This window comes from Mastigoproctus giganteus, chromosome 2 (genome assembly GCF_048544385.1).
Source record: "Mastigoproctus giganteus isolate SK-2022 chromosome 2, ASM4854438v1, whole genome shotgun sequence".
Lineage (NCBI taxonomy): Eukaryota > Metazoa > Arthropoda > Arachnida > Uropygi > Thelyphonidae > Mastigoproctus > Mastigoproctus giganteus.
Genome location: NC_143576.1, coordinates 228,689,600 through 228,710,791, shown reverse-complemented (window position 1 = coordinate 228,710,791; position 21,192 = coordinate 228,689,600). Strand labels below are relative to the sequence as shown.

At 35.2% G+C, this 21,192-nt stretch overlaps 1 protein-coding gene across 1 annotated transcript in view; it reads left to right on the top strand.

Moving 5' to 3' along the window:
• gammaCOP (coat protein (coatomer) gamma) overlaps nucleotides 1-21,192 on the top strand; it is a 206,837-nt gene that overhangs the window by 74,348 nt on the left and 111,297 nt on the right. The window contains exons 7-8 of the mRNA XM_090389779.1: nucleotides 7,579-7,671; nucleotides 16,357-16,443. Of these exons, the coding sequence (XP_090245905.1) occupies nucleotides 7,579-7,671; nucleotides 16,357-16,443 (180 nt within the window). The remainder of the gene's footprint in view (nucleotides 1-7,578; nucleotides 7,672-16,356; nucleotides 16,444-21,192) is intronic.

Genomic DNA, 21,192 nt, shown 5'->3' with positions numbered 1-21,192 from the left:
AGCATCAGCCAAAAAAAACCCTCCCATTTCACCCTTCCATTCGTTCCAAATTCCTGTTCAGCTCAGCCTTAAATTTATTAGGCTATCAACTTCCACAACAAAGGATGGAAGTCTATTCCACCAATCAATTCTACCCACTGGCTAAAGGCAAATTTCCACACATCTATTCTACAACTGTCTTTACTCAATTTGAATCTGTGCCCCATCAGGTTCTTAATCTGAGCAAGAGGAAGAATCCTGTCAGCATTCAGCTTGCTCAGCCCATTCAAGGCCTTATACACCTCAGTCAGATCGCCTCGCAAATGCCTACTCTCTAGATGCTTCAATTTGCAGAGCTTAAGCCTTTCTTGGTAAGAACACCATTTTGTTCCCCTCACCAATCTTATTGCCCTTCTTTGTACTCATTCTAGCAATTCTGCATCCTTCCTAAAATAAGGCCTCCAAACCTGAATACAGTACTCTAGGTGTGGCCTGACCATTGCCTTGTATAACAGGATAATCACCTCCCTGTCCCTGCTAGAAAAATTCCTATATATCATTGACAAAACTCCATGACCTGCCCTGGCAGCCTGTCTACACTTTCAACAAACTACATATTTGACTGCACAATTACCCACAGGTCTTTTTCACTTTCCACTTCCCTGAAGAGAAACTTACCACACAGTTAGTACTTTTCTCTTTGGTTATTGCTACCCATATGCAGTATTTTGCATTAGTCAATTTTAAACTTCAGTTGCCACTTCTCGGCCCATTTGCCCAAATTATCTAGATCCAGTTGGAGTAGCATACTGTTGTTAACAACCCTGCCAATCTTTATATCATCTACAAACTTGGCCATTAAATCTGATATACCTTCATCAGTATCATTGATAAATATATAAAACAACAATGGGCCCAACGCCGAACCCTTGGGAACTCCACTGATAAAATTTGTCCACGAAGAGAAGGGTCCATTGCAGTAACTTAACCTTAACGCCATACCTCTCCAATTTGTACAGCAGTCTTCCATGTGCAACAGTATCAAAAGCTTTCCTGAAATCCAAGTATATGATATCAAAATTACTTTTGGCATTCAATTCCTTTGTGACCACATCATAGTATCTAATCAAATTGGTCAGACAAGACCCCTCTTTAACAAACCCATGCTATGTCTTAACTATTACTGCAGTATTGTCTAGATGATCCTGCAGTGCTTCTTTAACCAGTGAGTCCATTATTTTCCCAGGAACACAAGTTAAACTAAAAGGTCTATATTTTCTTGTGTCACGTTTTTGAATCCCCTTTGTGAATTGGTGATACATTTGCACACCTCCAGTTCATGGGGACCTCCCGAGTCCAAGGAAGCTCTCATAATTATGGCTAAGGGTTTGCTTACTTCCATTGCTGCCTCCTTTAATATAACTGGATAGATTCCGTCCACCCCAGGTGCCTTTTTTATGTTTAACTTCAACAATTTCTCCTCCACTTTGCTCTCAATTATTACATAATCACTTAGCTCCCCGTTAGAGTTTGATAAACGTCTGGCACTCCCCTCATTGAATGAATAACTCCTCATGTGTGAATGTAGGTGCAAAATACTCATTCAGTTTATCAGTTACCTTAGCATGATCATCAATAGTCAACCCATCTATGTTAAGTGGTCCAATCTGATTCATCCCTTTCCTTCTAGAGTTTACATAAGTAACGAAATCTTTGCTGTTTTTCTTTGCATCCTTTGCCAAGGATTTCTTGTTATCTGCCTTCACCTTCCTAACCTCCTTTGTGACTTTATACGCATAAAGTGTCACCTGATACTTTTTATGCATCCCATACATTTTTCTTCTCTGCCATAAGCCTCATTAGTTCATCTGACATCCATTTAGGCCTAAACCTTTAACAGTATTTCTTAGTTGGAATGAAAAGCCTAGTAGCCTCCAAAATTAAGTCCCTGAAGGCTTCCCATATAGAATTCAACATTGGTAACATCATTAGTTCATTCCACTGTACAGAATTTAAAAACTGTCTGAGACCACTGTAGTCACCTTTACGAAATCAAAAACCCTTTCCTTTAGCCTTGATGGTAGTTACATCTTTAAGTAATTCCCACATCAGAACATTGGGATCACTGTCACCCAGTGGTTCCTTTATTTGCAAATTCTTAATGCATGAATAATCACTGCTGATAATCATACCAAGAGTATTACTCTCTCTGGTTGCCTCTCAAACATGTTGCTGTAGAAAACAGTCATCCAATAAATCCACAAAAGCCTTGCTAGTGTGTGAGTGACCAACCAACAAGTTCCAGTCAGTATCTGATAAGTTAAACCCCCCCCCCCCCGTATAAGACATTTTTATTCACTGGCCTACTCTATTTCTCTGCACAATTGCTCATTATACTCATCAGATTCATTAGGCCTGTAACACACACCTACTCTCATTTTTCCTTTCCCAGTGTGCTTATGTGCAATTAAACTTCCATAAACCTCCATAACAACAACAACAACTTTCCCAGTGGTTATGTCACACCAGACAGACTGAACATTGCATTGTCCACCAACATCACTTGGATGCTCTTCCTTAGATTTTCTGTTTCCTAACCAACAGCACAACCTCTCCTCCCTTCTTGTCCTGTCTATCCTTTCTGTACACATTGTACTCCCCAAATTCCAATTCTGCACTGCTTATGCCTGTGTAACACCACATCTCTGCTATCCCAACAATATCTGCCTTTGATGTCTTGACTAGCACTTCAAGCTCATCAAATTTATTAACTATACAATGTTTATTAACATTGGTCTACATCAAGTATACATGCACCTGTTTCTGCTCTTATTTACCCTAACACAGCCCATGTATTTATTTGTTCCACTATGACTTCTGGAAATCTCCATTGCCTTGCTTTCCATGCTGCTGCTCATTCCAATAGATGCAGTGCAAGAATCACTTTTGCCTCTGCCTGTGGCCACTGTTAACCTTTTAGTCTGTGTATCCCCCCAAGCTAGCAGTTTTCCAATCCACCTAACACTGCCTCTTTAGCATCAGCAAATATTCTTGCACCCTTTCTATTTAAGTGTACCCTATCCTTGTAGAAGCAGTCTCTCCTATCAATAAGCACAGACCAGGCTGAAAAAAATTCTACCCCTTGAGCCTTATGTAACATTAAATGTAAAATGTTTTTGTTCATTTTTTCCTTTTAAAACTTACATTATGTTAGTTTGATCAGTGTTCAATAGTAATTAGCTTTGGGATTCCATTATTATATCACCATTGCACTTCATCATTGATTCAATATCACCTTAGCAAAACTGTTCTTCAGACATACAATGCCCAAAACTGTTTCACGGTTCATCATTACACATGTTCTATCACCATTGCAATGTCAGTTACTTCTGTTCTGTGAGATACTATACATGATGATGTGCATTTCTAGGAAATAGCTTCAGTGTACAAGCAGTTGCATGTTCATGGTAACCCATTCTCTGAAGTTCTTCTGGTGGTTGTTGGTCCTACAGTTTTCCCAGTTCTGTTAACTGTCCCTCAAGTGAGCTTATCAAGGGGTGACTTTTCATTTTCACCTCACTATCTGTTTAAACTTTCAACATTAATGGTTAAATGGCTGTGTTACCTCTGTGAGTTTGGCATTAGATGGTGAAAGGGTGCTGACTGGTTGCAGAATATGTTTGTACTGGTTTGGAAGAGAGTAAGGTAATTACAGGTGTCTTTGGAAGAAAAGGTATGCAGCAGAAACTGAACATCTGTGAAACAGAGTGGAGAGATTGGAAAAGGTTCATTAATTAACCTTACCACCATCTTTTGAATGGAGTCCAGAAGCTTTAAAAGAGGATTTTGGGAGCAATATTCCACAGTAAGGCAAATTTGAGATTTATACAGGGAGTAGTTGTATAGAAGTAAAGTAATTCTGAGAGTGAAAAAGAAAAGTTTTTGTAATGTACTCATGCCTAGAGAGAGAGAGAGAGAGAGATCAGAAATCAGGGTAATCCCTACTAGAGATATGTGATCTTGTCTAGAAATTGAGTGTCTTTGAAGATGAGCATAGGAGTGGTAGACTTTTTTTGTGAGAAATAGGACATAGCTGAATTTTAGAAGGATTTCAGTTAACTAGGTTTTCTTTGCCGTCAAATGGATAATTACCCAGAGAATTGATGCTGGATATTTGAGAAGTTGAGGCTATTTGTGCAGGGCATGGTTTCTCAAACTGGAAGGTGGAACATAACATGCTATCATCAGCAGAATATCAGTAAATTATCCACTCTGTTGAAAGAAAGCCAGCCTTGTCTTTAATCTCTCAGCAAATTCTGACAAATAAACCAGCACTGACTCATCACGAACTTCTTGGCTGATCAGGTATCACTTGTATACCACAAATCTTTTACCATGTTAACTGCTTGTTAATGCATTTGTGCATCATGTGGATTCTAATCCACATGACCAAAAAAACAACCTGACTTTAAGAACCATTTTCTTCAGATTGACTGAAGAAAAACTGGATATTTTAGTCAGGCAACCTTTGCCAGGATGAATAATTCAGCCATGGTGAGAAGAAAGCCCAAAAAATCTCTGCCATCTCCATTCCAATTTGATTCAATCCTGCAATTTTTGAATTCAGCTCATAAAGGTTCTAAGCCAGCAGCCTGGCCTATTGCTGGCTTGACCTATGTAAATATTGAACCACAAGAACCAAGTAGATATCATGATCTAACCTCTGTATTTGATGCAGTTAACCTTCATTCTCTGATTACCCTATTATTACAACAGTTTTTTTTTTTTTTTTTTTGCTGTCGAGAACAGCATCCTTTTCTTACAGATCCCCTCAGAAACAGGCCTGCCATCCTCTCATTGCAGTACAAGGTTAGATAGATTTTTACAGGGATCGCATAAGGTGTTTTATTGATGCTATTATCTATTTTAATTTTAGCCATACTTTAACCTTTCTTACAAAATAGTACAAACTTTATATCTTATACAGATTCTTCAGCTCCTGTGCTTATCTTTGGTGACACTCAGATTTCTAGGTAAGATGATATATCCCTTTTGGGGATTACCCTGACTTCTAATCTCTCTTGGCACAAGCACATTACAAATATTGCTTCCTCTGCTTCTAAAAAAACTTGGTTCTCTCCTTCGCTGTCGGCGTTACTTTTCTTCCAAACAGCTGTTCATTATGTACAAATCAAAAATCCGCCCTACCATTGAATATTGTTCCAACATCTGGGGCGATCCCTCCCCCCAAACCTCTCTCGGGCTTCTAGATTCCATTCAGAAGAGGAACTAACAGTCTCTCCACTCACTGTCTCATAGATGTACTGTTTCTGCTGCATGCCTTTTCTACAAATACTTCCATGGGCACTGTTCTTCTGAATTGGCTTCTATAATTCCCGCTCTCTTTCAAAATAGTCCAAACACGTGCCGCTACCAGCAAACATCCATTTACTGTCCAACTTCAAACTCACAGAACCAACTTTTCATCTTCCTTGTTTTTTCATTCAGCTGCCGTTTTCTGGAACAACCTTCCTTCATACGTATTTCCTGAAAATTACAATCTACAGAAGTTCAAGTCTAATGTCAACAAATATCTTCTTTCACCTTCTCAACCTCCAACCCAAGCACGGTACTAAGTACTATAGGTTCTATACCTCTCATGTTTGGGGGTTTCATAAAAAATAAAGAAATAAATAAACTGTGAATTATATAACTAACATTCGGCATGTGTTGATGAACTAAGTAATACTCATCCATAATCTAATCTAGCTTCGTAGTTGACTAACTTTAATCTCAGAATTAATTCTTTATGGTTTGTTGTATTACTTATTATAAATAAGAAAAATAGCTTCAAATAATTAATACCTAATTTGGCAGGTCATGTTTCATCTACTTCAGATATTCTTTTTCAAATATTTTTGAACAGTATTTGATCAAAAATTCTCATTTCAAAATCCAACTATATATACTGCCAAAAATTAATAAGGCCTTTTCGCATTAAAAAAAATATGTACCTATTAAAGACCCAAAACACACTCATATCCACCCTTTAATAATCTATGTAATATGCACTCACTTTGGTCTTAAACCATATTCTTACTTGAAATCATATTCTCTGCTGAACATTAGATCCTTGAATGAGTGAATACCAAATTTGCTTTAACTGTACTCATTCAGTAACTTAAATTGCACCGTTAAAAAATAAATTTATTTTATCTTTACTAAACACATTTCTTAAAACTACTTCTGCCTGAAATATACCCCAACCAGCCACATAAAAACATCATCCATAATTTCCTAGTTCTTCCATCACCCTTATTAACTGAATGTGACACTGCTCTCTCTTTCTTGAATAGTGAATATCACAAGGAGGCACACAGATTCCTCATTGAGTCTTAGCTTGATTGACTGTCTTGTTCAGTAGTCTCTTATACTGTAATTCTTTTAACTTCCAGAATTTAATTGTGTAATTATACTAAAAGATTGTAAATAGATTTAGCTTTTTCTTTAACCTGGTTGTAGGGTTGGCAGGTCACCTGACAGGTGATCCTCAAAAAATAATGTTCCTGCGTTAACTGTTATTCAATCAGTGATCAAAAATTTGAAATTTTTTCTGCCTTTCTAAATATAGTCAACCTTTCTGCACTTTCCAAAGTGAGTTTTTTATGATTTTTGTACAGAAATTGCACATGGTAACTTGTCAGGTGATCTGCTATCATCTTTGTAACTGTTTGTCTTTTTCCCTTTAAGAGTGGCAAAATTTAAATTAAATTTTGAAATACACCTGAAAACAGAATAACTAATAGTATCGAACAGGTATAATACATTTTTTAACGCTGGGCTAGCCGGGTGGGTAAAGTGCCTGCCTGGCAACCCAAAGGTCACAGGTTCGAATCCCACCTCGGGCTTGGATCAGAGTACAAAAAGCAAAAACTTTGGGAGGTGCATTATGTCCACAGAAGCTGATGCGGCAACAACTAACAAACAAACAAAAAAAAATTTTTAAACAAGCAAGAATAATATACTCTTGTCTCTGTTTTATGTCTAAAACATTTTTTTGCAGTTTTCAGCAGAATTTTTTTTTTTAAATAAAAAGTATAAAACAAGTTTTAAATTTTTAATTTATTTATTAGCACTTAAAAGTACATAAATTAACTATTGCAATACCTTAAGAAAATATGATATATTGGTTTTGTTTAAGCAGAATTTGAAAAGGCCCAAAATATTTTCCAGAAATTAAAAAGAAAGTTGGGCACCTGTCAGGTGGCCCACCATTTTTGCTACACTTTGGGATGCCACTAATGCCAAGTTAATCCTATTTCAATTACTCTATGCAAGTCGGCAATCTTCCTTTTATTACTCAAATATATGAAAAAATTCAGTATTTTCTTATGTTCATTGTAGTTTTTTTTTTTTTAATTTTGATATCAGCATTAACCGAATTTTATATTTGTACTCCTTCCTTGCTACCAAACGTTTCTAGAATTGATAAAATTGATTGCTATTCTTAGATTTTAATGTTTTGATTTATTAGTCAATCAGATAGCAAAATCTTTTTAAATACTTTGTTATAATTGCTTTTTTTTATCATAATTGCAGAGCAGTATGTTACAGGCTATTGAGAGATATATGAAGCAAGCCATTGTTGATAAGAATAGTGCTGTTTCAAGTGCAGCATTGGTTTCTTCCTTAGTAAGTATTTTGGTGCTTAGCTTATTATTAAATACTAGAAGATTATTGTAGTTTGCATATTTAGAATTATATCATACAGATGAATTATTCTGTCTTAAATAAATCTTTAAATGACAAAGTAATATAAGACAGCTTAACATCAAATAAAATATAAAAACAAGTTCTAGTAAACTTTCAAGGTGCATTCAAAAAAGTAGTATTTCTGTTGCACAGGAAAAAAAGCATTTATCATCATTTTGTTGGTTGTTTTTCTTTTTTTATCTTAGTTTCTGCCCACTTGAAATTTTAAGTAGGATATTAAGAATAACTAACCAGTGATGAATGAACAAGCATATCTGGGAGAAACTGTTGTGGAGAACTTATGAGTGACTATAGTAATGCTGTATGCCTCCATAGCGAGTGTAGGCATACAGCAGAAAAGGTAGGATTCTGTGCAGAAAGGTGTTTTATCACCTCATATAAATCAGTACATATTGGATCATTTCCCCCCTACCCACAATGCAGTTTCACAAAAAACATTGTTTTTTGTGAAATTTCCTCTGTTTTTCCTGACTTTGATCGATGTGTGGAGGGGGAGGAATAATATGAAGTAGATTTAAAGGAAAAAGATTGTCTAAATTTAAATTGTTCCATCATGGGTGTAAATTTAGGGTACTAATACTTCTGCTGAACAATAGGGCATGAATGGGGAGTGATGCACAGAAGCTGAGACAATGTAGCATTCATGGTGATAGATATTTCTAAGCTAGAGAAATGTATTATTTTTATAGTGAAGGATATCATCCTGTCAGCAGAAATTCACTGGCATGTGGGAAAAGTGTATGTTGACAACTATGTCATGTTCACAAATGGACATATTGGAATAAAATGTAGCCTTGACAGAACATGGGCATATTGGAATCAAATGCAGTCTTGACAGAATATCATCATAGTTATTAATCATGGATCTGTCTGCACCATCATCCATGACAGATTACAGTACAGAAAAGTCCATGCAGAGTGGGTTCCCAAAACATTTGCAAATTGGATTGTCTGCGGCACCTAATGCCACTGCAGGGAGGAAGGAAATCACTTCTTGGATTACATATCGATTTTGAATGAGACATAGTGTAGGCATGTTGAATTAAAGCAAGTGACTTGGCACATGGTGGAAACATCAGTTATCACCATGGCTGAAGAAATTCAAGACTTTCATAAGCACTGAGAAGATTATGCACATACCATTATTTAACCCACAGATTCTGCTCTGTTTTCATTTCTTGTGTAGAAAACAGTGAACTTACAAAATATACAAAACCCTCAGTGTATATTTTGTAAGTCATTTTGTTGCACAACAATGTGTAACCACACTCGGTGCTATGATAGCCTTCCAGAAAATACATTGTGAAGTGATCAAGCCTCTTTGCAGTGCACACACTCTTGATTTGCGATTTTCTTTCTTTTTTTTTTTTTTTTTGGAAGACTGAAAAATGATTTGACAAGATGTCACATAAAGTGAAGGAAACTATCAAACAGTGGCAACAACAGCAACTAAAAGACTTATGAATAGGGTATAAAAAAAAAATCTGGTGAACAGATCGGATAAGTGCCCAAGCTCTCTAGTGGAGATTTTTTAATGTGCAGTTAATCCTGTGAATAATAAATTTATGTAAGTTCTTTAACGATACAAATTAGGCAGTATTTTTTCAAACAGTAAGTAACCTTTTGGCTAAAAGAGAATTTTCTTTTTGTTCATAATTTAATTAAATTCAGAATTTCTTAATTTAGTGCATTTCATCTTGTTTGTGTCACCTTTGTCATTATTAAAGAAGCATAAGAACTCGTGCAATATACATATAAAAATACTAGTAAATTCCACAATTCATTTTACTGAAATGTTTTCAAAAATAAATCCAAACTTCGTATATCGAATACTGTTGCATGTGGAAGATTACTGTACAAATTGGAGCAGAATGGCGTTAAAGGGAAATTGCTGCTATGGATAAAGGGATAGTTGAGAGTGGGAGAAGACAGAGTGGTAATCAATGGACGCTACTCTTCCTGGACCAATGTTATTAGTAGAGTCCCCTTGGGTTCGATGTTGGCCACATTGTTTTCTATATTTATCAGTGATATTGATGAAGGTATGTCAGGCGTAATGGCCAAGTTTGCAGATGATACGAAGGTTGGCAGGGTTATTAATGACAGTACACTACTGCAGCAGAATCCAGAAAAGTTGGGCAGATGGGCCAAGAAGTGGCAACTGAAGTTTAACATTTGCAAATGCAAAGCACTGCATATGGGTAGCAGTAATCCCAAAGAAACGTACCAGCTGTGTAGTACTATGCCGAGGGTGGTAGAAATAAAAAAGACCTCTGAGTAATTGTGCAGTCAGATATGAAGTTTTCTGAGCAGTGTAGACAGGCTGCCAGATCAGCTCATGTGGGCTTGTCAATGATATATAGGAACTTTGCTAGCACGGATAAGGAGGTGATTGTCCCTTCATATAAGGCAATGGTCAGGCCATACCTTGAGTACTGCATACAGGTCTATAGGCCTAATTTCAGGAAGGATGTAGAGCTGCTGGAACGAGTACAGAGAAGGGCAACGAGATTGGTGAGGGGGAACAAAGAGGTGCTCTTAGCAAGAAAGGCTTAAATTCTGCAAATTTCAGCGTCTGGAGACTAGGCACCCACGAGGTGATCTGATTGAGGTCTATAAGGCCTTGAATGGTTTGAGTAAGCTCAGTGCTGATGGGATTCTTCCTCTTGCTCAGATTATGCACTGGGGGAGGAATTCAAATTGAGGAAAGACAGCTGTAGAATTGTGCAGATATGAGAAATGGATGAATGAAATGCAAAGGTTTCTGTTTTTTTTTTTCTTTTGGCTGATGCTGCATAAGCTTGTTTTCTTGCATCATATGCCTCTACTAATGCTAATATAGTAGAGGCTAATACCAATGATAGTTCAGGTATTTGGATACTAATATTAGTTATATGACAGTCAACTGGTTCATGAGCACATGTTGATTATCATATTCAGTTATCACTTTCCTAGTACCCTATAGATATAAAGTATCTGAACATGTCATAATTCCTAAATCCAAACAGTGTAGCAGGTGGCAGTGATGGCCCATAGTGTCCTATTGATGATTTATTGAACATTTACTTGTAGAGATAGGGCAGTCCTTATCCAATTGCCTTGCAATTGCCTTACACTTATCAAGTGTAAGGCAATTGCAAGACTGCTTAGAATGCTGTTCTCGAGTATGAAAAAGGCTTGAATACCCTATTGTTAAGCACTTTGCAGGGTACTAATACTTCTGCTGAACAATAGGGTATATTGAGTGTCGTCTGTAAGGATCTGAATGGATATATAAATGATTCAAGAACTAGAGGCCATAAATTCAAATTATGGTAAAATGACAGCTTGGGGATGTTCAGAGGTCAGCTGGATAGTTGCCTACCTGAGGAGAGAAATACATGTTTTTTTTTATTTTTTTATATATTTATTTTATTAATTTTTCATCTTTATTTTATTTATTTATTTTTTCCAGCCAGTTGAGCAAAAAAGTCTGGCTTCATTGCACTATATGACTAACATTGATGCTCAGCTGAAAAGTCAACTACTTTTCAAAGTAGGGTTTCTAATTCCCCATCCCATAGGAGCTTTGAGATGTCTGGTGACTTCACTCTTTGCTGATCAGTATTATTCTTGCTATTGTCCTTATGCAGTCCACTTCTAAAATCCAAAATATTGACTACTTGAAATGTGGTTCTCAAAACTTATTTATTTTTCAGTTTGCCCGAGATAATATATTAAACTGTATTGTGAAACAAGTTTACAAACTTGGACATTTTCCAATTCTAGTGTAAAATCAGTCAGTGAATAAATTAAATTCACTGCTCTCCTTACTATGAAGTAGTTTTTGAATGAAATGAAGCATGACCCTTGAGGTGAAAGTCAAGCCTGATCTTATCAAGCTGCCAGTAGTAGGCTTTCCAAAATGTGGCATGAAGCTGACATGATTCTGAGAACTTATGCCTGAGTTATATAAATAAACACAGTAGAGCATCGATAATCCGAACTAATTGAGATGGGGGGTAGTTCAGACTTCAGATTTGTTCGGAATTTCGACTTATTAAAAATACTGTTTTGGTGACTAAAAAAAAAAGTTTTGTAAGTTTAGAAATAAAAACACTAAGTTGAGTGTGAATAAAAATACGTATTTTTATTCACAGGTAACAAAACAAATGGAACTTTCAGCCACAATAAAACGTTTTTGCTGCACCATTTTCGAACTTCGTTTCGTTACGGCCATATTTTTCACTCTTTTCAATTTTGAGTTGGACAGCATTCAGTTTGTTGATTCATCATTCAGTTTTTTTGTTGATTTTCAGGTATCATTTAATTTTGTTAATTGGTAAGGTAATAAAAATGTAAATTGGTGCTTTATATCTTCATTTTTATAGCCTGTGGATAATATTTCTCCGATTTTTGCTTATTAGAATTGCCATTTAATATAATAAAAATTAAATTTTTGCAAATTTAATTTTTATTATATAATTTTATTTTATTTAATTTTATTTAATTTATTTTATTTAATTTTTATAAAAGTTTTGCAAAAACTGTGCTTACTGTAATTATTTTATGGCACCAGCATAAAATCTCTTTCAGATTATTGACGTTCGGATTTTCGACGCTGTACTATACATGAAGGCCCACTTTGTTGGTTTTTAAGGGTTTATAACTTTTGAATGAAATTCTATCCTTTAAACCAACAGTAGATTTGTCTAATGTAGCATTCTTTTCTAGCACAAAATATTCCAGAAACATTTCATTGAGATAATCAAAAAATATTTTTTTACTTTATATCCCCCTACTTTGAATCCTTTTGTTTTTTACTCTGTTGATGAAGCCAAGATGCAACGTCTGAAATATCTGTCATGTCTAACTACTTCTAACACAGATTATAAGGTATTGTGACTTAAATAAAGATAAAAGCTAATATAAAATAAAAAAGATAAATCTACTGTTGGTTTAAAGGATAGAATTTCATTCAAAAGTTATAAACCCTTAAAAACCAACAAAGCGGGCCTTCATGTATAGTACAGCGTCGAAAATCCGAACGTCAATAATCTGAAAGAGATTTTATGCTGGTGCCATAAAAAAGTTAAAGATAATTGAAATAAAAGAACTCTGCTACCTGCTGTTAACAATTCACTATAAACATCAGTCTAGTTTTCAGGTTGTTTATACGAAGTTATAAATAGAGGGCAATACAATAATTACTGCATGAGAGTGGAGAAAACAAATTTCATATTAGAAAATATTTATGGTTTGAAGCCACCGCAACATTATACCACAACGGGTTAATAATGCAAATTACCTGTACTTCCATAAGGAGTATAATCTCGATCTGTCAACCACATGTGGTCATGCACTGATCCGTACATACTTTAATTCTGCATTACACTCATTTTTCTTGATGGCAGCTGAACAAACTCGAAAATCAAAATTAAATTTATTTTAGTGTAGTCACCATTCTTTCTCACTCATTTTTCAGAAATAGATAGCCTGTTGCCTATAAGATGTGCATGTTTTTGACTACTTGTTTATCAAGTCAGTTTTCAGGCAATGGGCTTTTAGCATTTTATGGTCTTAGCAGAGGGGTGGGAGATGTGGTGAGTTGCTTAATTTTAATAAAACATGTACAGGAGTGTAATTTTTATATTGTTTTTCTGAATCCTTATGGTATTAAAATAAACTGAGTTGTCACCTATTAGATTATTCCCATTTTGATGTTATTGCTTCAACTGAAACATGACTCATTGGTTAGGAACAAACATCTGTTATAGTGGTGTGTAGTGTGTTTCCCCAGGGATTGGTTCTTGGACCACTGTTGTTTCTGATTTTCCTAAACAACATCGACGATGGGATAGAAGGCTTGATGTCAAAATTTGTAGACAACATAAAGGTTGATAGAGTAGTTAATGATCAGTACCAAGCAATGCTCCTTCAGGATGACTAGAACAGGCTGCAAGAATGGTCAAAAAAGTGGTTTCATTGCAGCAAAATGTAATGCCTTGCACTTGTGGAATGGTAACCCAAAAATAAATTATACACTAGGTGGGGTTGAATCAAAAACAGTAGAGGAAGAAAGGGTTTTGGGAGTTATAATATGGGCAGATATGAAGTTTCCTGAGCAGTGTAAACAGGCAGCCAGGAAAGTCCGTGGTGTCCTATTGATGATATATCAAACATTAGCCTGTACAGGTATGAAGGTCATAGTCCCACTGTATAAGGCAATTGTAAGATTACATTTGGAATATTGTCTTCAAGTGTGGAGACATCTGAAAAAAAGACATTGAGCTTCATGAAAGGATCTGAGACAGGCAACTCGCATGGTTGAGATCAGCAGAGGGCAACCATATGAGGTGAGACTCCGAATATGTGGGCTACAGAGCTTAGCAATCAGGCACCTCAGAGGTGACCTGATTGAGGTTTATAAGGCTCAGAGAGGGGTTAGTAAAATGAACAAAGGCAGAATTTTCACTGTTATAGAGGATTCCACAACTCATGGGCAGAAATTTGAATTACAGGGGAAGAGGTTTAGACTAGATTGTAGGAAGTTTTCTCTTAGCCAGCAAGTTGTTGATTGCTGGAACAGGTTTAGCTTCACGGTTAGTTGAGGCTGACAGTTTGAATGAAATCAAAGGTGAACTGTATAGTTACTTATGTGAGGAGGGAAGCAAATATTTGTATTTTCTTATCTACTCTTTTTTTTTTTCTTCTTTTTTTTTCTCCTCCATAATAACAATTGATAATTATAGTAATAGACTATTACTATAATTATCATTCTATTGTAGTCATTTGGACTAGAGGCAGTGTTGGAGGTGTTGCTGTTTTGTTTTGAACTGAAACAAGAAGCCATTGTTTAATCAGGATGGTGGTGAGACCATGGCTTTGAAGATTTATAGGTCTTTTTGGGGCTAGGTGTGGGGCTTTGACATTGTGTAGTCCACTCACATGCATGCATTGTTGCACTTGCCCACCTGGCTATGTCGGGTCCATATATACTGTTAAGACAAGTTGATCATAGGGTGAAGTGTTTTTGACTCTTTTTCTTGAGGCTTTTTCCTTCTAACTGTGTGAGATCTGGTTTGATTGTGAACATGTCCCAATCAGTTTTGTTCTAATTGGTGTATTATTTTTGGTTTTGTCATTCCACTCTTGTCTTTAGATAGTAACATTTCTGAAGATAATTCATATAGCGTTATTTATTTATTTTTTCCCCCAGTTCATTGATCGGTCACTTTAATTGATGTTATTTTTGAGATTTCCATAGGATCTTCTATCTTTGTTGCCAATATATCATGCAGTTTTCAGGTTGTCACATTGGATTTTATTTATAGCTGATTCTTTCAAGTTTGCATCTTTCTGAATACATTAGACCAGTGGTTCCCAAACTACTGAGATCATGGACCCTTTCAAATATATATAAAAAAAAAAAAAAAAAAAAAAAAGTGTACGGACCCCTTCAAAAAAATGTTTGCAGACCCCTATATATATATATACATACAACTCAACTTTATTCTTATTTTTCCTAAATATATTATAATAACTTTATTTATCATCAATTTGCTATACATAGAACAAATGATCTGACCAGTTCTAGAAGCTCCGTTTCCTGGATCCCCCTTCCGGAACTGGTCTACGGAACCCCTCCCCCAGGGGTCCGGGTACCCCAGTTTTGGAAACACTTCATGTATAGTACAGCGTCATTAGACCGTAGTAGAATAAAGTTTTGCTTAAACAGAAACAGGCTGCTCATAAGGTTTTTAAAATATTCTCTTTCGAGGAAACTTTAATGTTTTCTTCTGTCCTGTTGTAATTCAAGTTGACTAAAAGAATCTATATCAAAATATGCTGATTGCAAATCTTCTAATGAAAAGAAGCTTCTCTAAAGATAAATAACCTCCTCTGACAGTTTTTATATCAGTAGGTCAGACTTCATTTTACAATTTGAGCAGCCTTATCAGACCTAGTTTATGGAAAAGGGTATCCGCAGTATGCCATTAACAACCCAACTAATATTTGCATAGTGAATGATAATCAAATTCTGAATTTTTGTTTTAAAATGGTCAGCTTTTTCTTCTATAGAGGTGACTGGTGTTTTATGTGATGTATTTATTATTACATTTTGCTTTTCTGGGTTTTGTATGAAGTCATTCCTATTCTTGCAAATAACACCAGATTCTTACCATTTTTGTGTGACATTCATTGGCTCGCTCGCTCGCTCTCTCTCTCTCTCTCTCTCTCTCTCTCTCTCTCTCTCTCTCTTCTCTCTCTCTCTCTCTCTCTCTCTCTGAAGATGTTAGGGTTTTATTGAAAATTTTAGCCAGACAGATCTTTATGATACTGATTATTAAGGTAATAATTATGATGATTGCAAACCTTTATTTTATAAATATTTTGTACCATATTTGTTGATTTAAATAAGATGGAAGCTTTTGGTAATGCCCAAATGTTACATTATGTTGTTATTTTGATAATTTTAATTATTGGACTTTTTTCTTTTCTTTTTTTTTTTTTTTTTTTTTTTTTGTTAAAGAACAAAATGGTAATAATTTAACCTACTAAGTTATGCATTTCAGAAATTTAATATGCACTATATACATATTATTTTTACTTTTAATGTTGTAGCATCTAATGAAGGTCAGTCCAGAAGTGGTAAAGCGATGGGTAAATGAAGCCCAAGAGGCAGTAAACTCTGATAATGTCATGGTACAGGTAAGTTATTCAAAACTTTTGTATTCATATTAGAATAAGCAAAAAATGATGCAAAATGGCTAGGCTTATGAATCATCATCCTTTAAAACACACAAACTAAATGTAAAGATTATTGAAATATTAATAATTAGCTGATTGGACCAGGACCATTGATACATGTTTGAACATTGCAAAAGCTGTATAGTGTAAGTTTACACTATACAGAAATTTTGAAATTGTACTGCCCACTATTCAGGTTATTGATCTGTTGTACTTGCTTGCATATACTTACCTTACATACAGGGTGTTTACAAATTAACCAACAAAATTTACGTTTTTATCCATATTTTATTAAATTTTGTTCAAAGTTGTAAATAGTTGCATATTACTGATTATTTACATTCATGTTAAATTCTTGTTTTATGCAGTATTTCTGCATTCAGGTAAACTGGTGATTTTTGGAATAATGCGCACTGTAATGTGTGCATTATTCCAAACAAATTATGGGGTGGTTCTCTGTACCAAAACATTCACATAAATATGTGGTTCAGTTATTGCTTATAGCAGATAAGTTATAAGCAATTTTTTTTAACTCTTGAATTATATATAATTTTTTTACTCTTGATTTTAAGAGTTCTAATCTCATCAAATTTTGTGTACCAAATTAAAATTAGTTATTCTTATAAATTTATGAGTAATTTTTAAAATTTTAAAAATGCTTATTTTTATTTACTACCATTTTAATTTGTTAAGAAAATTATTGTGAAGTCATGATTTGTTTAAGTGACAGCAACACAAAAATATTTTTATAAATGTCTCTTGAGTTGCAGTTAATTCATTATGCTCATTATTGAGAGGCTTATGCACTTACCCTTCCATAAAGCAGTTGTAAAGTCTTAATCTTTTTAGATAATAATATGTATTGACTGCTATATGCTGTACTTGATTAAAATATATTTGATTTATATATTATTCTTTTATATATTATAATAGTAAGAATACTATTAATATATATATATATATTAATAGTATTCTTACTATTTGATGTACTTGATGTAATGATAGAGCATGTCAGTTCATGGATGTATATCCATTTGCCACCTAATATAAAAAAATAAAATAAAATAAAAAACAGTATGAGGTCGAGTTAACAGTATGGTGTGGTTTCACATGCACTTTTCTAATTGGACTGTGTTTTTGAAGAAATTGTTGCTGGATCCTTCATTACTGTAGATATGAATGGAGTATGTGGATGCATTATAAAATGCATTTAGATTCGAGACAGAGAGAGCTGTTGAACTAGGTGATCTTTCAACAGGATGGACCAGTTAGTATCATCGCATTATTATGAGAACATTACAGTAGAAGAGACATAAATTGGTCACCTTGCAGTTTGAACCCTGGTGAGAATTAAATTTAACCTTTTGGATAACTCCATACTGGATATGGAATTATCTAAAAGGCCACATCTATAGACATGGCTCAAAAGATGTCACACAACTAAAGAAGGTAAATAACATAGTTATGAATGTGTCACGGGGGCCATCTTTCATCTCTTTTTCATAATTTCATTACTTGAATTGGAGATGTTATTGATTCAAAGCCATGTAAATTGAGATCCCTCAATAAAACTTGTTTTCTTGTATGTAAATAAATGTTTACATATTTTTAAGTAACTTTATAAGCAATAAACAGGCACCTTTTACCTTTATCATGGTTGCATGTGAATGTTTTTCATTGATCTTCCCTACTCCCATTCATTAATGCTATAGTCACTTTAAATATAAAATTCTTTTATGAACACTCTTATAACTTAAGTGATTTTGCTCACTGATTCCACATCTCAACTTTTAGGTACTTATCCAGTCTTAACCATAGAGATTTTCTGTAATCTGGTTTCCTGGTCAGTAGTAATATAAAGGCTGCAAAAATAAGTCATGTTCATAAACAAAGTAGTTAACAGAACAGCAACAAAAGACCCTCCCAAAACTACTTCAGTAATGTAAGTGGAACAATTTCTTCCACCCCACCTCCTTCCCTAATCAGTAAGCACTATAACATCATGTTGCCAAAGACCTTCTTGGTACTGTAAATTTGGTTCGAATCAACTTGTAAGCACAAGAGTTCTTAAATAGGCGGTGGTGGTGGTGGCAGTGATGCACATAATTTTAGTGCCAGCTATATTCTTTCAAGTTGCTTTATTTCAATTGTATTAATTAAAATAAAAACATCTCTAACTGAATACCATAAGACATCCTTGCATGCACTAAGTTTAGATTGTAAAAGATGTATTTCAAAATAAAAACTAGTGGCTAACACTTCCCTCTTAGAAGTTATAAAACCATGCTCCTATCCTTTTGACCCTTGTCCTGTAAATGAGACTTGATAGACTAATTCAACAGGTATTTTTGATGTGAAAACATCTATGGCGGCATTAGAGTAAAACCAATTTGTAATGAATTTTTCTTATGAAAATGATGCAATTGATTGTTAATGAAATTTTTTATGGAAATGATGCAATTAATTGGTAACAATTTTTTACAAAAATGACACAAATGATGTCACTTCCTAAATGGCTCTAACAATGCTAACTCATTCACTAACATTGATTTGGTAGAGTAAGTTCTTGCTAAGATGTGGAAATGACATCACTTCCTAAATGATGCCAACTCAGTTGCTAATGTTGATTTGTTAGAGTAAGCAGCGAGTAGTAATATTATGCAAGAATAAAAGCTTCAAAGCCACCGAAGACGCCTCTTGTGTTGAAAAGGAAAGAGTTCAAAAACATAGAGAAAGAAAAAAATGCAGATTCTGATAAAATCTGTTTCTCAAGATTTTGATCAACATCAACCTTCTAAGCAGCGTACATAAGTAAGTTTCGATCAAACCATTCAGAAATTTAAATGGTTTTACAGAAATTTATTTTTACAAAATATATTATTGCCAAACATATCTGGATACCCCTAGGATTTTGTAAAAATGAATCATACCTGTCATCCAACTATCAGAAATAGTGTAGAAGCAATTGCATTCACATTAGAAGCAAACAGATCAACAAAATACAGTAGATGAGCCAAGGTGTAGTGATTTCCAATGAGCAGTCACCATAAAATGCCATATTGGGAATAAATCTGTTTGTGCTATTGCAGCAAAACTCAACACCCTAGATTAGTAGTGGAAGATGTAATCACCATATGGAAACATCATGGTGCTATTACAAAAAAAAAAAAAAAAAATAGTTTAGAGAGACTGCAGAAATTGATGGAAAGTGACTGGATGGTGCTCAGAAGAGTAATATGTTGATCCCACTCATTGAATACTGTCAACCAGCAGTTTGGGGAGACCAAATTAGTAAAAGGATGATACATAGAGCATTGCATTGAATTTTATGGAACACCTACAAAACACAAACATCACAGCATGCAGTGCTCAGTATCCCCTTGCCTTGTGCATAACCCATCATAATTGGGCTCTCGAACATTGGAAAGCTGTGATATGGAATGACAAATGACCAAACACATTTTTCCCATCTAATGGCCACATTTCAGATTCACAAAATATTTCAGACCAATCTCAACTTCTTCCACCCTCCTTAAACTCCTTGAAAAGGTACTCCTGCCAGCATTAAGCAACCAGCTGATGCCACAGAAACTGAAAGTTCCATTTTGCAGTCACAAATAGATCGACCATAACAAACCTCATGACGACACAGACATCAATTCTTCAGACCTTCAAAACTAAATTCGAATTAGTGTATCCCAATATTGAAGCTGCTTCTGATAACCTAGACATCACAACCCTTCTCAATCTTCTGCAGTTCTTCTTCAGCATTAATGGCGACCTACTAGCTTTCTTCGCTGCTTTATTGAGGAATAGAAATGATCACCTCACAATGAAGAAGGACCCACTTTACAAGGAAAATCAATGCAGGAGTCTCACAAGGTGGTATCCTGTCTAGCCTCCTTTTCTCAGCCATTCTAATTTCTTTCATGTGTCCCTGTGATGATGCTCTAATGTACGCTGATAATATAAAGTTCCTTACCTTAATCCCACCATCTGCAAACCCAAAGGCAATTGTGTCTTCAACTTAACCACTCTTTCAACTTACTTGAAGATGTTTGGTTTAAACCTTAACCCTTCAAAATCTGCAATAATGATTTACTCATTGAAACAGCAACCAACAGTAATTCAACCATCAGTTTCTAGCACTCTCATCCCAGTAGTTATTTGCTATAAGGACCTCGATATCAATTTTGATCCGAAGCTGAGATTTGATGCGCACACAGAATACCTCCAGAAGTGATTTAACACCATATGCTGGAGAATGAAGCAACACTTACTTCATTCAAATGATGCTGCAACCACTACTAGATATTTTCACACCATTGTTTATTCATTTTTTTTTTTTTTATACGCTGCTGAAATTTGGGCATCTGCGTTGCCATCAATTCAAAAACCGGTGTTCGCGTGTGAATACTGGACCCTGAAATAGGCCACAAATAAGCATGGCCAAGCAGCTAAATGTACCCAGGCTCCCAGAGTTAATTGACAGCGGACGTTTAATGGCTACAGTAAAAATGTATACAGGAGTGATAAATGCCCCAGACATCTGGGATTTCTGTCAGTGGCACAATCCTCCGCCATCCTTGTGGTCGTACCCCACACTAATCCTCAAATACAACCGGCTGAAACTGTGTAATCGTTTCCTGCCTGCCCAGGCACTGCTCCAACTTGGAATTAACCTGTAGAAAATGGCTACCGACTACAAGT